At 56.5% G+C, this 17,144-nt stretch overlaps 1 protein-coding gene across 4 annotated transcripts; it reads left to right on the top strand.

The window, feature by feature from the left end:
- The first annotated feature begins 3,070 nt into the window (after window positions 1–3,070).
- On the top strand, window positions 3,071–16,607 carry KCNN4 (potassium calcium-activated channel subfamily N member 4). 4 transcript variants are annotated; one of them, XM_060398112.1, is made up of 10 exons: window positions 3,071–3,357; window positions 4,642–4,746; window positions 6,480–6,575; window positions 7,845–8,275; window positions 10,458–10,593; window positions 13,545–13,655; window positions 13,773–13,891; window positions 14,292–14,361; window positions 15,580–15,747; window positions 16,005–16,607. In XM_060398112.1, exons 1-9 carry the CDS (start codon window positions 3,199–3,201, stop codon window positions 15,742–15,744), a joined length of 1,392 nt encoding a protein of 463 aa, XP_060254095.1. In that variant the 5' UTR covers window positions 3,071–3,198; the 3' UTR covers window positions 15,745–15,747; window positions 16,005–16,607. The 4 variants fall into 4 exon arrangements, with proteins under 4 accessions (XP_060254095.1, XP_027834228.1, XP_042088048.1 ...); XM_027978427.3 differs by lacking the exon at window positions 4,642–4,746; XM_042232114.2 differs by lacking the exons at window positions 3,071–3,357; window positions 4,642–4,746 and adding an exon at window positions 3,476–4,252.
- The last annotated feature ends 537 nt before the right edge of the window (window positions 16,608–17,144 follow it).

Here is a 17,144-nt window from a genome sequence, read left to right as displayed (position 1 = left end):
ACTAATACCCCACAAGTCACGTGGCACAACCGAAAAAGAAAAAGAGACAGAGCCCGGAAGACAGAGACACAGACAGTGGGAACACTGAGGAGGGGCATGGACGCAGAAGGACGAGGACAGGGAGAGAGAAAAACAGAAAAGCAGAGGGGTCGTCGGGGATCACCTATATATGGAGTCTTAAAAAACCGGCACAAACAAACTTACAAAACAGATACAGAGTCAGAGACACAGAAAACGAACTTATGGTCACCAAGGTAAAAGGAAAGTGAAGTTGCTCAGTCGCCTCCGACTCTTTGCGACCCCATGGACGGTAGCCTACCAGGCTCCTCCGTCCATGGGATTTTCCAGGCAAGAATACTGGAGCGGGTTGCCATTTCCTTCTCCAGGGGATCTTCCCCAGCCAGGGATCGAACTCTGGTCTCCCGCATTGCAGGCAAAAGGAGGTGGGATAAATTGGGAATTGGGGATGAACGGATACCCACTCCTGTATATAAAATAGAGAAACAAAAAGGACTTACTGTATAGCATAGGGAACTACATTCAAGATCTTGTAATAACCTATCCTGGAAAAGAATCTGAAAGAAAATGTACATTTACACACGCACACACATATATATAACTGAATTACTAGCTGTACACCAGAATCATTGGAAGTCAACTATACTTCATAAAAATGTTAAAAAGCAGGGAGACAGAGATGCTGAGAGACACAGAGACACCAAGAGAAGCAGAGTGAGAGAGAGAAACGGAACCACACAAATGCAGACTCAGAGGTACTCTGAGAGAGCGCGAGCCGGGAGAGACAGAGGGTCTTAGAACAGAGGAAAACAGAGACCGAGAAAGACAGCCGGAGACAGAGATAAAGAGGAACCCGGAGGCTTCCAGAGTGGGAGAGACAAGAGGAGTCGCGGAGAGGCCCCGCGGAAGCCGAGAGGGAGGAGAGGAGAAATGGAGGGCTGCAGGTGGGCGGCTGGGGCAGCGGGCTGCAGTCTTGTGACCGCCCAGAGGCGGCAGCGTGTCCTCCGAGCCGGCACACGCGTGCGTCTCCATCAGCCTCCCGCCGCGTCTCAGCCTCTCATCCCGAGTGGGAATCACACGCGCGGCACGGGGCAGCGCCCCAGCCTAGGTTGTGTTTTTGTCACCGGGTGTGTCTGAGTTTGCGGTTTGGTGCCTCTGGGCGTGTCTGTGTGGGTTGTGTTGGTGTGACGCCAGGCATGTCTGTGTGTGTCTCATTGCTCGGTGGCTGGCGGGTCCATGTTCCTGCTTGACATATGACTCTGGGGAAGGGAGAAGGGTTAAAGTCTTGGGTGTCCCTCCTCCCCACCCAGAGTGGTGTCCGTGGGTCCACGGGCCACACCCTGAGAGGGCTTTTGTGTCACCCCGCCAGCAAGTCCTCGTGTGTTGCTGCGGGAGGGCTTTGACCTGTGCCCAGCTGTCTCCAGCAGAGACCCCTGCGGGACTTGTATGCTGCTGCCTGTGGGCATGTGGCACACGCCGTGCGGCTGTCACTCTGGGAGTCATCATGCATCACTCTGCGCTGCATTTGCTATTCTGTACATCAGCACACGTGTTGTGTCTCTTCATAGGCTTTGTGTGTGTAAAAGTTGTGTCTCACTCAGCGGTGTGACACGGTGCTCTCCTTCAAGGTGTATGTCCATGTTGGGTGCCTCTCATCTCCCTGCCAAGGACGCAGCCCAGGGACCACTCTCAGAGTGTTGTGACCATGTGGCTGTGTGTTACACTGTACCGGAGGGTGTCCCCCGGTGCTGTGTGGGTGTTGGTGCCGGCCTAGGTGACGGGCGTGTCAGTGGGCCTCGTCCGCCGGTTCACGGGACAGTGTCTGTGCCGGGCAGACTGCATCAGCGCTTTTCATCATGATGTCTTGGCGTCGTGCCCTGTGTATGTGGTGTTGGTGTGGTCCCTGGTGTTGGAGTGTATCATGTGCATGGGTGTGGAATGTGCTGTCTGTCAGTCTGGGGCAACGGTTGGTGTTCTATTCCGCGTACGTGGCTCTTGGGCATCAGGGCCTATGTAGCCTGTGTGCCGGGCCTCCCTCCCCCGGGTACCATTCTGTTGTGTCCTGGGTGATGCAACGAAACAGCTCAGGACGTCTTACGGGGCGGGTGCCACCTGGGTTTCTGTGTGTGGCGCTGTGCCTGTGGGCCTTTCCCTACACGCATCCTTTCCTACTGTTCTCTGACTGTGTATTTGAACGGCAGCGTGTGCTCAGGGTATATTGTGTGTTGAGGTGAATCCGTGTGTGTTGTGAGTCATTCCGTGAGCATACGTGCTGCAGTCACTGTGCTAGGTGAGTGCTGACTGCGATGGGTGTGTCACTAAATGTGTGTCTGCATGTACTGGCTGCTGGTCCACGGATGTGTGATGGCTGCGTGCCTTGTTCGTACAGATATGCTGTGCGTGGCACTGGGGGATTGCTAAGTCAATACGGATTGCGTGTTTGTGGAACACTCGTATAGGTCGTGTTTGTGTAGCTACTGACGGGCATCATCCCACGTGCCGTGTCTGGGTGTGGCTGTTTGTGTCAGACGATGTTGTGCCAGTTTGGACTGTGATGTCTGTGCTTCCGTGTGGACAATATTTGGGTGGCCCTGGGTGCCGCGGGGACGCTGCCTGCTCGCTAAGTGCCGGCGTGTGTCACACCGTGTGTGTGTGGTGTCTGGGTGTGGCTATGGCTTTCAGGGCTTGTCGGGAGTTGTGAGTCACTCGTGTCAGTAGTGCTGTGTGCCCATGGGTGTGAGGTTCCGTCTCTGGCCATGCCATGGTTCAGGGTGTAGTGTTGCGTGGTGTCCGGGTGTGGCCCAGGGTAGGTGTGTATTATACGCTGCAGACCGCTGTGTGTCACAAAGCCCATTGTGTGTTGGTGTGTGTGTGTCTGAATCCACGTGGACGCACGCCTCTTCCTTGCTCTGCCCTAAGACACACCCCCGCCCCTCCTTAGTCTGAGAAGGGGGGTTGGGGAGCCTCCCCTCTGCCCGGGGGCCTCCCCAGCACCTCCCCGCCCTGCCCAGCAGTCACCACCTCCCAGAGGGCACAGACTCTGCTGCACCTCAAAGCACAAGCCCAGAGCAAGGGAGCAGAGCAGGCCGGGGGCCTCAAGCCACCGTGGCTGCCCTCTGTGTGCTGCGAGGTGGGGGACCCTGGGCAGGAAGCTGGCTGGGCCCCAAGACCCCGGGAGCCATGGGCGGGGAGCTGGTGCCGGGCCTGGGGGCCCTGCGGCGGCGAAAGCGCCTGCTGGAGCAGGAGAAGAGTCTGGCCGGCTGGACGCTGGCACTGGCAGGAACTGGCATTGGGCTCATGGTCCTGCATGCGGAGATGCTGTGGTTCGGGGGGTGCCCGGTGAGTGGAGGGTAGAGGCAGAGACTTCTAGTCTTGAAGGAGGAGGGGCTGGGGGCCAGGACTCCTGGGTCTGAGGGAGGAGGAGGCGCTGGGGGCTGAGACTGCAGGGTCAGAGGGAGGTGGGGCCGGGGACCCCCGGGTCTGAGAGTGGAGGAGGTTGAGCGCTGGACTCCTGGGACCCAGGGAGGGAAATGGTAGGGGGCCCCCTCTGCAGATGGAAGGGAAGAGGGGTGACAGGGTGTCAATTTGAAGATACTGCAGTCAGGCAGTTGGAGGTCCAAGGGGTGGCTGGTCAGATACTGGAGTCTCCTAAGAGCAGATTAGGGGAGGGGTAGCCCCAGGTTCAGTGAAGGGAGGGTGAGGAGAAAGGCTGACTTCTTCCACTAGGTGGAGGCTCCTTGGTCCTTATCTGAACTCAAATGTTTGCCCAGTATCTCAGAGGCAAAGGGCAGAGTTGGAAAAAACTGGCTGGGGTTGGGGGTGCTGGTTGGGGGGGAAGAAGTATCCCCCCAGCCCCGCTGCCAATTCCATCTCCATCATTGAGAAGCTCAGCTTCCTCAGAATTTATTTAGTCTGAGAAATAAGGGAGAAGTAGGTTTCTCGTAGGCTGGTCTCCTGGGTCCCGGGGAGGAGAGGCTGGGGGCCTGGGCTCCTGGGTTTGGAGGGGAGGGCGCCTTAGAGGATGTGCAGGGGCAGAGGCGCGGACTTGGAGGATAGTGTGAATAGGGAAGGAAAGGACAGGTGGGGCCGGGACAGGTCTGAGCAGGCTTCCAGCACATTCCAGCCCGGGTCCGGGCTGTGATGGGGGCAGATGAAGGACATGGGTCAGAACTGGCAGCTGGAGGACGGGACGGAATTGCTCAACAGGAAAGGAGGGGCTGCAGATCTGTCTGGGGTAAGGGGCGTGGAAGCGTGGAACTGGGCTCATCAGGGGGGCCCTGGATTTGAGGGTAAGGTGAGGGCATTCCCAGGGACAAGGCTCAGGCTTGGATTTGGGAGTGGGAGAGGCAGGCAGCTTTGAAGTGCCCAGGAGCCCCACAGAGGGTCGGGGCAGGCTGGCTTCCTCTGGGCGGGTGAGAGCAGCGGGCACTGAGGGGGTGGGGCCGCCGAAGCCCTGGCCAACAGGAAGCATGGCTCAGCTGACCCGCGCTCCCAGGCTTCAGCACCCCGCCCAGCAGGGGAGGTGAGGCTAAGGGGGCAGATGCGATGGGTCGGGGGTCTTTCCTTCACCATCCAGGCCCTCCGCCCTCTCACCTCCCCCTGCTTCCCTCCACCGCCCACCAGGCTGCTGCCTCCAGCAGGGCAACTCTGGCATCTGCTGCCTCCAGCAGGGCGACTCTGGCATCTGCTGCAGCTCTCTGGGGCCGTTTTGTCAACTGGAAACTGGGGGTGAGGGTTGAAATAGATGACCTGAAGGGTCCTCCTCAGCCCCCTTTCTATGACCGCCTTGACAATACCCATGCCCTCTCCCCACCTCCATCACAATCCATCGCAATCTATGAATTCATTCTGCAGGGATCCAGACACCTGCTGGTAGCAGGGAGGGGCTGGAGGAGAGGCGAGGCCCGCGCCCACTGAGACAGCGGAACATGACCGATGCAGCCGGGCAGGAGAGGGAGGGTGGTGAGGGGTACAGAGAGGCTACCCAGGTGGTGCTAGTAGTAAAGAACCCGCCTGCCAATGCAGGAGACATAAGAGACGCTGTTTTCATCCCTGAGTTGGGAAGGTCCCCTGGAGGAGGGCATGGCAGTCCACTCCAGTATTCTTGCCTGGAGAATCCCATGGACAGAGGAGCCTGGCGGGCTACAGTCCAAAGGGTCACAAAGGGTCGGACACGACTGAAGCGACTCAACACACGCACAAACACACAGAGGCAGAGATACACAGAAAGACGAAGACAGAGAGAGACCAAGGCAAAGATGCGGTGAGAGACAGCGTGCTACAGACAGAGAAGGGGGTGCAGGATTCGGGGCAAAAGGAATTGAAAGGAGAGAGGACCTCCAGAGAAGTAGACGATGGAGCTGGGAAAGGCTGGGTCAGGTGGGGCGCTGGTTGAGACAAACTAAAGAAAGGGACAGGGAGCTGGGGAGCCATAGAAGGATGAGGGGGTGGGGGAGGGCTAGGGACAACAGCACCATTGTTCAGGGAGGGGTGGGGGGGCAGACCCCCCGGGGCAGGAAACTGGCCCTTTTCCCCTGCACAGGGGCGGGGCCCTGGCTGGCAGGGAGAGCTGGCAGCGTTCTAGAAGAAACAGGTGCTGAGCTCATTGCGGGCGCCCAGGTGACCCTTTCTCCCAACACCACCTTCCAGGCAGGCACCCCCTCCCAGCCCCTCCTAGGGAATCCAGCAGTCCCATTCCCCTCTAAATCTCTCCCTTAAGAATTCTAGATTCCTCCAAGATATAGACGCACAAAGAGAGGGAAAAAAACTTCCCGTGGTTTCTGGAGGCCATGTGCTTCCGGCCAGATCTGCCCTGGGCTTGGAGCCAGGAGAGAGGGCAGGAGGTGGTGGGGGGGAAGGGACACACAGGGCAGGACTGGAGGCTTTTCTCAGAGCTGGGGCTGGGGTCTCAGGGACCCCAGGGAATGAGGGCAAGGGAGGGTGTCATTCATTCCTTGGGGACTGAGTGACAGTTTCTAGGCTCCTTAGGAATTGGGTTGCTGGGTGGGGGGAGACTTGAAGTTGCTTTCTAGGGCAGAGACCAGCTGGGGAGGAAGGGAAGAGGAGGGACACTCTTTAAAGGCTAAATGTCTGTTTCTAGACACCCCTCCGCCAACTGAGAACTATTTTTGATGGGGACCCGTAAGCGGCAGTTAGGAAGGAATGTGCATTTTGAGGTCTTCTCTCAGGGGTGTGGTCTTAGGCTGAGGAGGAGGATGAACCCTACGTCTAGGCCAGGGCTGTCCCCTTAGGAAGGAAGAGGGTGCTCTCCTTGGGGACCCGATGACAGTTCTGAGGCTTCCCCAGACCTGGAGGCATCAGGAGACAGCTGGACTGGGGGTGGGGTTAGGAGCCCAGGAATGAATGGGAAGGGAGAAGGGTTGGTGGTTTGGGAGGAGGGTAGAGGGGGCAGAGCCGGTGGAGACCTAGGATCTCACCCCTTTCTCTCTCCCTCCCAACAGTGGGTGCTCTACCTGTTCCTGGTTAAATGCTTGATCAGCATTTCCACGTTCCTGCTCCTCTCCCTTATCGTGGCCTTTCACGCCAAAGAGGTCCAGGTAGGGCAGGCCCCGCCCCCAGCCCCTTCTTGCTCCCCTCAGCCCCCACCACGCCCTGTCGGCTCACACTTTCCAGCCTGCTGGGCTGAGTAATGAGCTTCCTCCACCCTGAGATGCATCCACACCCTTATCTACCTGGAGGGGACGAACCGTGGACAACAGACAGAGCCTCCCAGAGCAGCCCTGACCTTCCTCCACCTGCTGCCCTCTGACTCACCTGGCAGGCACATCTGTAGGTGCTGAGAGTTCCTGCCCCCAGGGCTCTCTGTCCACTCTAGCTCCAGGCTGCCTCACACCAGGCCCAGCCTCCCAGATCTCCCTTCTTCAACCCTTGGGCCCCCACCTGTTCCAGTCCCAACAACTCAGATCCTAGTTATGTGCCTGAAGTCCTTCCCCACGCCTGAGCTCCACACCTCTGTGCCAATGACCCCCAGATCCAGGCGCCCTTCCCACCCAAGTCCCACCTCCCATCGCATGTCTCAATCCACACTGGGCTCCCCACCCCTTCCCCTCTCCTCCCATCTTCCACACCCCCAGATCCTGTTCCCTTCCGCCACAACCTTGGTGTATAAAATGAGGGATATTGGCCGAGTGTGGTATGCCCCTTGCAGAGACTGGCATACAAGACATGCTCAGTAAGAAGCACACCTTATCATTCATAGCAGTCATTTCAAGTAGTTAAGCGGCCTGCCCAGCTGCGCAGCTGCACCTGAGTGCCCTGGGCCTCAGTTTCCACATCTATAAAATGGGGGTAAGAATACCTTCAGTCTCACTGTCTTGTGACCATTCCAGGAGTCACAACACCAAAGGGGATAGCGCAATGCCGGGCACCCCCCAGATGCCCCGCATGTGTTGGCTATTGTCACTGTAATGGGATGATGCCAGTTACACTGCTGGGTCCCCAGAGACAGGAGTAAGCCTGGCTCCATGGGTGTGGAATGTAGGCTCCTGGGAGGAAGGCGTTTTTGTCTTGTTCACCCATATCCTCAACATATCTCAATGTCGGGCACACAGTAGGCACTCAATAAGTGTTCCTGGGCTGGAGGTTCTGGAAGTAGGCTGCGCGAGACACGGGAGTGAAGATGGAGAGATGTCTTCCTCGGGTCCTGCCGTGTCCCTTCCCCACCCTCCCCGGCCCCAGGCCCTGCGCTATCTGCCTCCCTCTGCGGCCCCGCGGGTGCGCCCCCCTTATCTCCTCGCGCAGGCTGGGGAGCGGGCGCCTGACCTTCGCGTGACTGCCTCCTTCTCGGTCCGTCCTCCTCCCCGCAGCTGTTCATGACGGACAACGGGCTCCGGGACTGGCGCGTGGCGCTGACCGGGCGGCAGGTGGCGCAGATCGTGCTGGAGCTGGTGGTGTGCGGGCTGCACCCGCCGCCGGTGCCGGGCCCGCCGTGCGTGCTGAGCTCGGGGTTCCCGAAGACCGCGGCCACGCAGTCCTGGCCCAGCTTCCTGGACCAGGGGGAGGCGCTGCTGTCGCTGGCCATGCTGCTGCGCCTGTACCTGGTGCCCCGAGCCCTGCTCCTGCGCAGCGGCGTCCTGCTCAACGCCTCCTACCGCAGCATCGGCGCGCTCAACCAGGTCCGCTTCCGCCACTGGTTCGTGGCCAAGCTGTACATGAACACGCACCCCGGCCGCCTGCTGCTCTGCCTCACGCTTGGCCTCTGGCTCACCACCGCCTGGGTGCTGTCGGTAGCCGAGAGGTGAGGGTGCCAGGGCGGGTGGGAATGGAGGGTACCTGGAGCCTCTGGAGGAGCCGCTTACAACCACGCTTGCCCTGCACGGTGGTGCAGATCAGGACTCCCCGGGACCAGCCCGCGGAGAAAGCTATCTGTCCACACTCTTATGCAGCAGGGTGGGAAGAACCAACAGACTAGCCCCAAAGCCTTTCGTCTGCTTGCAGCCTCCAGTCTCCCCCACCCCAACCCCCCAACACACATATACCCTAGGAAGCCCTGCCCTTCCTGCCTCAAATCTCTCCTGCTTCCAGAGTCCAGGTATAATGCAGGCACTGGGGCCTGGCTGGCCAAGGGTTGCACCTGCTTTGAAGGAAGGAGACTTTCTGCTTTTCCAAATTAGCTCACCTGCACTGGTAGGTGCTGCTAACCACCCCAGGGCTGCCCTGGAAGAAATTCCCAGCTGCCTGCTGGACTCTGACCTGATGCTGGAACTGTACCTCATCAGGGCCTGCACTTACCTTTGTTGTTGCTTTAGTCACCAAGTCCTGTCCGACTCTGCGACCCCATGGACTGTAGCCTGTCAGCCTCCTCTGTCCCTGGGGTTTCCCAGCAAGAATACTAGAGTCAGTTGCTATTTCCTTCTCCAGGGATCTTCCCAATCCAGAAATTGAACCCACGTCTCCTGCATCAGCAGATGGATTCTTTACCACTGAGCCACCAGGGAAGCCCCATTTATCTTACAGATAAAAGAAATTAGGGGTAATCTTAGCCAGTGGTTCTGGGACCAGCAGCATCTCCTGGATTCAGTTCAGTTGCTCAGTTGTGTCTGACTCTTTGCGACCCCATGGACTGCAACATGCCAGGCCTCTCTGTCCATCACCAACTCCTGGAGTTTACTCAAACTCATGTCCATTGAGTCTGTGATGCCATCCAACTGTCTCATCCTCTGTCGCCCCCTTCACCTCCTGCCCTCAATCTTTCCCAGCATCATGGTCTTTTCCAAAGAGTCAGTTCTTTGCATCAGGTGGCCAAAATATTGGAGTTTCAGCTTCAGCATCAGTCCTTCTAATGAATATTCAGGACTGATTTCTTTAGGATGGACTGGTTGGATCTCCTTACACTCCAAGGGACTCTCAAGAGTCTTCTCCAACACCACAGTTCAAAGCATCAATTTTTCGGCACTCAGCCTTCTTTGTAGTCCAACTCTCACATCCATACATGACTACTGGAAAAACCATAGCTTTAATTAGACGGACCTTTGCTGGCAAAGTAATGTCTTTGCTTTTTAGTATGCTCTCTATCTCCTGGGAACTGGTTGCAAATCCAAATTTGGAGGCCCCACCCATATCTATGGAATCCAAGACTCTAATGGGTGGGACTCAGCAATCTGCTTTTAACAGTTAATTCTGATGCTGGCTCAAGTTTGAGAACCTCTAGTTTAGTACATCGAGCAAAGGATTCTTGAGGGGAGGTGGAGAATGGGACCATCTGCCCTGAGATTTCTCCTCTCTGAGCTTCTGAGAGGCGGAAGTCCACAAACTGGAGTGTACTTTGGGCTGAAGTGGGGGGGTGGGGTGTTTAACGATACATTCAGTCCCCACCTCTGGGCACTAACTTAGTGGTTTTGAGGTTTCTGGGACCCTGGTGAATGATGCTTTCTATGCTCTGGGCTAACTATGGGTCAGAGTTAGACACATCCTGATTTTCAGTCCTTTCTATAACTGGACCTAAATATCCCCTTCCATGAAGGGTGGGGAAAGAAGAGAGTTCCCCCCGCCAAAGCCTTTTTAGAGTCCCACATTTTTAGTCCTGACAGAGCCACCTGTAGGCAACAGAGAATCTTTGTGGAAATCAGAAAACCCACCCTTTCTCTGGGTGGAGGCAGTTCCCTGCCAGGGACTGACAAGCGAACTTCAGGTTGGGTTTCCTCCCCCTTTCAATCCCTCAATCACATTAAATGCAGCAGCCCTGGTAGCCTAGCTGAAACCAAATGGTCTTTGGAATTGACAGGATCCAGGTTCAAAGCCCACAGTGATTGAGCATCTTGTCTAGGTCACACAGCAAAGAGGAGGCCAGACAGGCTTGCCAAAGCCAGGCAAGCTTTGAGTGCTTTTTTTGAGTGCTTTTTTTGAGTGTGGGTGAGTGCTAAGAAAAAGGGTATCAAACACCACAGGAACCCCAGAACTAACCCGCTCTTCCCCTATAGGCAGGCCGTGAATGCCACCGGGCACCTTTCGGACACACTGTGGCTGATCCCCATCACATTCCTGACCATTGGCTACGGTGATGTGGTGCCAGGCACCATGTGGGGCAAGATTGTCTGCCTCTGCACTGGGGTCATGGTGAGTACATCCACTCAGGGACTCCTGCACTGCACACTGCTCACCCCCCGGGCCCTAGGAAACCATGGAGCCAACTGAGGCACTCAGGGACACCCCAGGGAACTTGGGTGTCTGGAGCCCCACAGCCTCACTCCCTGTCCAGGACACAGTCGTTGTGGTTCAGATGCTAAGTCATGTCCAACTCTTTGCAACCCCATGGACTATAGCATGCCAGGCTCTTCTGTCCTCCACTGTCTCCCACAGTTTGCTCAAATTCATGTCCATTGAGTTGGTGATGCTATCTGACCATCTCATCCTCTGCTGTCTCCTTTTCCTATTGCCTAAAGGCTCTCCTAGCATCAGAGTCTTTTCCAATGAGTTGGCTCTTCCCATCCAGTGATCAAAAGTGTTGGAGCTTCAGCTTCAGCAAGAGTCCTTCCAATGAATATTCAGAGTTGATTTCCTTTAGGATTGACTGGTTTGATCTTGCTGTCCAAGGGGACTCTTGAGTCATCTCCGGCCCCACAGTTCAAAAGCATCAATTCTTTGGCACTCAGCCTTCTTAATGATCCAGCTCTCACATCTGTACACGACTGCTGGAAAAACCATAGCTCTGACTACATGGATCTTTGCTCAGAACACAGACACCAGCCCTATTTCCTTTGAAAATCCCAGGAATCCATCCCCTAAAGTCCTAGCTCTCTCTGGAATCTAGCACCCCAGACCTCATCCTCCTTGGGAACCTCCCAGCCCTTTTTCTCTTTTTCCTCCCAGAATTCAGGAATTCAGCCCTGAGTTCCTCCAAGGCTCAGCGTCTTGCTCTCTCCCCTCTTTACCCTCTCAATCATCCAGGACTCAGGGTACCTGGTTTCCCAGCGCCAGGTTCCTTCAGGACCCAGGGATCCAGTCTCCCAGTCTCCTTTAAGGCAATCGCATATAGATATCAGGAGCTTGCCTGTGGGCTCAGGCTGCTTGAGTTCAAATTCTATTTCTGCCACTTCCTAGCTGGGAGTCAGCCATATAATCTTTCTGGGCCTCAGTTTTCTCATCTATAAAATGGGGATGATGATATCAGTGTACTGCTCCTGAGAAGACTAAATGAATTAAACCATGTAAAGGGTCTTAAAAGGGCTTCCCAGGTGGCTCAGTGGGTAAAGAATCTGCCTGCAATGCAGGAGGCACAAGAGACACCAGTTCGATTCCTGGGTCAGGAAGATCCCCTGGAGAAGAGCATGGCAACCCACTCAGTATTCTTGCCTGAAGAATCCCATGGACAGAGGAGCCTGACAGGTTGCAAAAAGTTGGACATGACTGAAGTGACTGCGCATAGCACAGCGCAGCACACAAAGGTTCTCAAGCACAGGAAAGGCTCAGGAAATGGGCCAGGGGTGGCGATGGGGAAGCTGTTATTGTAGCTGTTCCAAGCACGTGGCTGTCTACTATCCTGGCTCCTGTGCCCTCAAGGATGAGACAGAGGGCTCCCTAAGCCGTAGACCCAAGCCTATTCCCCAGAGTCGGCCTCCCTCTGAATCTAGACACCCACCCCCTTCCCTTCATAGACCCAGCACCCAATGCCTTGGCCTCCACCTCCCTATGAGATCTGGCTCCCCTCAAGCTCAGGAATTCAAGCCAACAGCCCCCAGCCCTGATTTGTCCCAGGAAGGACATGCTGAACCCCCGAGTCCTGGGTCCACAGGTGATGCATGGGGTGGCAGGGAAATGCGGCTCCCATATACACACAGACACAGACACACACACACACACACACACACACAGAGTGGTGAGTCCCTGTGACTAGGAAAGAGGGGCAGGGATGCAGCCAGGGACACACTCTCAAAGGGTCAGGGGCCCTCGGGCTGCCTGGGACCTCCTCCTTCATTTGAGAAAGGGAGAAGCTGAGACAGAAAACTCTCTCATGGTGAGTTTTGCACTAGCTTTGCATTAGCGTTCACAGCCTACTCCCGGCCGAGAGGTTCCAGGGTGCAATAACGGCTAACTTTTATTGGGTCCGTACTCTGCCAGGCTCTGCTCTCAAGGTGCTAACTGACGGAATCCCTGGAGTAATTCTGTGAGGGCGTGCACATTTCACAGATAAGAAGCTCAGGCACTGTGAGATTAGATAACTTGCTCCAAGCTGGGCTTGGAACCCAAGCGGTCCCTGTAGCTAGTAAATTGTTCCGAGGGTCAAAAGCTGAAACATAATGAGATGGGGACAGACTTCAGATGAGTCATTCTAACTCCGGGGACAGTGAGCAGGTGGTACAGGGCAGTTGGGATTTGATGGGGCCTTGATGGATCAGAGGCCTCAAGAAGGAAAGGATGAGAGTGAGGGTTTGGGACAAGGTGCTCAGGCAGGTGAGGGATGAATTGCCTGAGAGGGAGGCTGGGCAGAGAAGGAGTGGCCTGGGCCTTAGCAGACCCTGAGAGCCGGGCTAAGAAGTCTGGGGCCATGGGAGCCCAGAAGGAGATTAGGGTGAGGGGGTCAGGGTCACAGCTGGGTCAGGATGGGGTGAAGGGGAGGCTAGAAATTGTCCAGGAGGGAGAAGATGTGGCCAGAGCTGGGCAGTGTCTGTAGGGGTGGGGAGGAGGGGGAAGAACACCCCCGGTGACCTGATGGCCAACTGGAACGTGGGGAGGCAGGGGTCCTGCAGGAGCGTGAGGTCTGCCCGTCACCCAGCACCAGCCCTTCTCCCCCGTCTCCAATCACACCCTTAACAAAACAGGACATGGTGAAGGTGTAAACACCATGCCCAGGAGCTGCACTCAGATGTGTGATTTTGATCGCAGCTCCACCTCTGGAACCTCTGAGACCTTGGTTCTCTCCCAGGGGGTTTGCTTGTTTGTCAACTAGGGGGGTGGTGCCTGCCAGCTGTGTCTGTTGGGAGGGTTCAGGAGAGAGAGGGAGTTGGTGGCACGCGGCTGGCCCTCGGAGCCCCAGGGCCCCTGTGTCATAACACCTGCTGTGCCTGCAGGGGGTCTGCTGCACAGCCCTGCTGGTGGCCGTGGTGGCCCGGAAGCTGGAGTTTAATAAGGCCGAGAAGCATGTGCACAACTTCATGATGGACATTCAGTATGCCAAAGAGGTGAGCGGGCCTCCAGCACCCAGAACACACCCTCAGAGCCAGGAGTCCAAGTCCCCAGCCCCTCCTCCCAGAGCCCTAGGGCGCCCTCTCCCCTGACCCTGTGCCCCCCACACCCAGATGAGGGAGTCGGCTGCCCGAGTGCTGCAGGAGTCGTGGATGTTGTACAAACACACACGCAGGAAGGAGTCTGGAGCCGCCCGCAAGCACCAGCGCCGGCTGCTGGCCGCCATCAACCGGTGAGGACCTCTGTGTGTGCACACGCCGTGTACAGCCCTGTCTGAGTCTACTCCTCTCTGCAGGGTGTGAGCGTGTGTGTGTGTCCGTGTGTGAGCATGAATGCATACCCAGGTCAGGATGCCCGCGTGTGGTCCCACTAAACAGATGCCCACCTGGACGTCACAGTGACTGTGTGTGTGTGATGGTCTCGTTTGCATGTTTCAGAGCCTGCGGGTCTGGCTACCTGGGTCTCTGTGTGGGGGGTGGGCTCATGGGTGCAGCCATTCCCTCCCGCCCCTTCAGTTCTCTGGCAACTTTTCCTCTTTATTCTCCATCTTTGTGAGTCTCTGCTCCCCTCATCCCACCCCTGTGCTAGGCTGCTCTGACCCCCCACCCCCTTCTGTTCGTTTAAACCCCCAGGTTCCGCCAGGTGCGGCTGAAACACAGAAAGCTCCGGGAGCAAGTGAACTCTATGGTGGACATCTCCAAGGTACTGGGAGCCCGTGAGAGGGGGTCTAGGAGAAGAGGGAGGTAGGGGGTGGCTGGTAAGAGCTCTGGGCCTGGAATCGGGGACGCTGGCACACAAGGGCACTCAAGGAAGCTCTTGTGGTTGAAGGGACAAACAAACGAATAAGTGAGTGGTGCAATAGAGTTTCTCGTGAAAGGTGCAGCTTCCTTTGAAGCTTAAGGAACTTGTGCAAAGAACTCCAGTGTTTGATGTGAAATTATTCCCATTGTCAAGTTCCCTACATGTGGGTAGATATAAAATTCCTTTCAACTATGACTCTTATACAACCATAAAACCAAAGCAAATTGACAAACGAGGTTCAAACGCAAAGGGCAAAGCAATAAAATGCGAATTAACAGCACCAACACACAGACGAGTGACATTGTTCCGGGAAAACTCAATCTGTGCTGCTGTTGTGAAGAGGAGGAAGGTGGCCAGGAGCGCTGGGCGGGCTTGCCTGGTCAAGGGCTTGCCCTCCTTCTGCTGGGTCTCCTTGATTCTGAAGTGCTCGGGGTCAGTGACGTCACGCCCCGCTGGCTTGGTTAGCAGCTCCTCTTGCTTATCCGGTAGCCTTTGCTTTTTTCTCATTAGTCCGTGACAACTCAAACAGTGGCCCTGGGCCCTGATGCCATGGTAAACACAGCCGCAGGTGCCGGGCCCCTAAACTGCACGGCAGTGGCCTAGATCTGCGGAATCGGCAGGTCGTGATTTCTAAGATTATCCACCTGGCCCCAAACGCGGAAGTCAAGAGTCTTCATAGAAAGCTCCCACGCCCTGAAGGACGAAGCTGTGAATCCTAGTTTGAGAAGGCAGAGAAGGGGCTCTGTGGGTTTTAAAGTCAGACAGCCATCAAGGTCACAAAGATTTAAGTGAGCGCCTACTACATTCTAGGGTCACCCTGATCCAGGCGCTGACTGGGCCATGTCAACTTATCTGCTCCAGGCCTGTTTCCTCAGCTGTTAAAAATGGAAACAGGATTCCCATTCCCGCACTTTTAGGAGGATTTTAAGCTGCATATGAGGATCACGGGGCCCAGTCGCTGGGCGGTGGCAGGTGGTTGATAAATGGTAACTGTTATCATTGAGGATAATCTCTCGGGCCTGTAAGGACTTAGGAAATGCTAGTTCCACTGCCTTACTCTGCAGGGCAGGGAGGGAGTCTCCCCCAGGCCCCTGATCCCTCTGACCTCTCTCTGCCCAGATGCACATGATCCTGTGTGACCTGCAGCTCCGTCTGAGCAGCTCTCACCAGGCTCTGGAGAAGCAGATTGATGCGCTAGCAGGGAGGCTGGACACCCTGAGCGAGCTGCTCAGTGCTGCGCTGGGGCCGCGGCAGCTTCCAGAACCAAGCCAGGAGGCCACGTAGCTGGTGAGGGGACTGGGACTCGGGCAGGAGAACCTCCTGGAGGAAGGGTGCCCTGTGGCCAGCACCCCATGTGGCTAAGGGGGAGGGGGCTGGAGGGGCTGGAGTTGAGGCCACGGGATCGCTTCTGCTCTGGCTCTGCCTGCGGGGAGGGTCACCAAGTTTGGGGCTGGACCGCCCCCCGCCCTCTTTCTTTGCTTGGTCTGTCTCTTCCTCTGGTGTCTGGCCTGCCTTTGTAGCCAACTCTCTGTTCGTCTCCCCAGGACCCATCCAGGAAGAACCAGGCTACCCTTCCCCAGGATTGAGGTCAAGGACATTCTCTCTGCTACTCCTGACCCAGCCGCACATATAAAGACCCCCCTAAGTGTGAGGACTGCTGGGGGCCCCACCTTGGATGGTGAATGCTGAAGGATGCCAGAGGGGATGCTGGATTAAGGAGGGAGGCCGTGGCCCACCCCCCACCAAGGCCCCAGATGGGAAGACGGTCCCCCCTGCCTCACATACCCTCGACAAAAACATCCTCACTCTGCTGCTGTAGATGGCCACCAGCTTTCAGTTGGATGTGGAGGTGCTTGGGGGCTGGGCCTCCTGGGTCCCAGAGGAGGAGAAAGAGGGGAGCAGGGACCCAGAGTCCAGGATCCAGGGCTGCCTCAGTGACCCGCCAGCTGGCCGGCAGAGCTGAAGGAATCAGGCCCGAGGCTGGGACGAGGCAGGAGGCAGCGCCCCCTGGTGGGAGAGCGAGGAGGACACTGTTTCTCCAGAGCTGCAGAGAATTATCTGGTGGGAGAAGGTCGGAGGGGCCAGGGTGCAGCCCACCAGTCTCTGCTCTTATACTTTGCAATAAATGTTAAACAAAGCCAGAAGAAGTTGTTGTTTCTTTCTAAACACATCCACACTCTAAACAGGCAGGTCAGCCAGTGAAAGGCCCTTTTCCTGTCTGAACCTGCTTGGGTGCTCACAGTCGCTACGGCTGTGTTTAACTCTTTGTGACCCTATGGACTATAGCCCGCCAGGCTCCTCTGTCCATGGGGATTCTCTGGGCAAGAACATTGCAGAGGGTTGCCGTGCCCTCCTCCCGGGGATCTTCCCCACCCAGGGATCAATGAGTCTCCTGCATTACAGGCGGATTCTTCACCTCCTGAACAGCTGAGGAAGCCCGCCTGAACCAGCTTTTGCAACTATAAAAGAGGCCTCCGAGAGTACCCTCCCAGGTCTGCAGGCTGGGGAGTCCTCAACACTGTCCCTACCCCTGCCCCAGCCCAGATCTTAGGCTAAGAGCAAGGGCTTTGAATTCAGACAGATTGGGGTTCAAACCTTGGCTCTGCCATCCACTGGCTGTGTGACTTTGGGCAAGTGGCTTCATCTCTCTGAACATTTCACTTCACCTGTGAGATGGGGTCACC

The sequence above is a fragment of the Ovis aries genome, chromosome 14, assembly GCF_016772045.2.
Source record: "Ovis aries strain OAR_USU_Benz2616 breed Rambouillet chromosome 14, ARS-UI_Ramb_v3.0, whole genome shotgun sequence".
In the NCBI taxonomy this organism is placed as follows: Eukaryota; Metazoa; Chordata; class Mammalia; order Artiodactyla; family Bovidae; genus Ovis; species Ovis aries.
The sequence above is the reverse complement of the archived record's forward strand: the minus strand, read 5'-3'. Positions and strand labels throughout refer to the sequence as shown.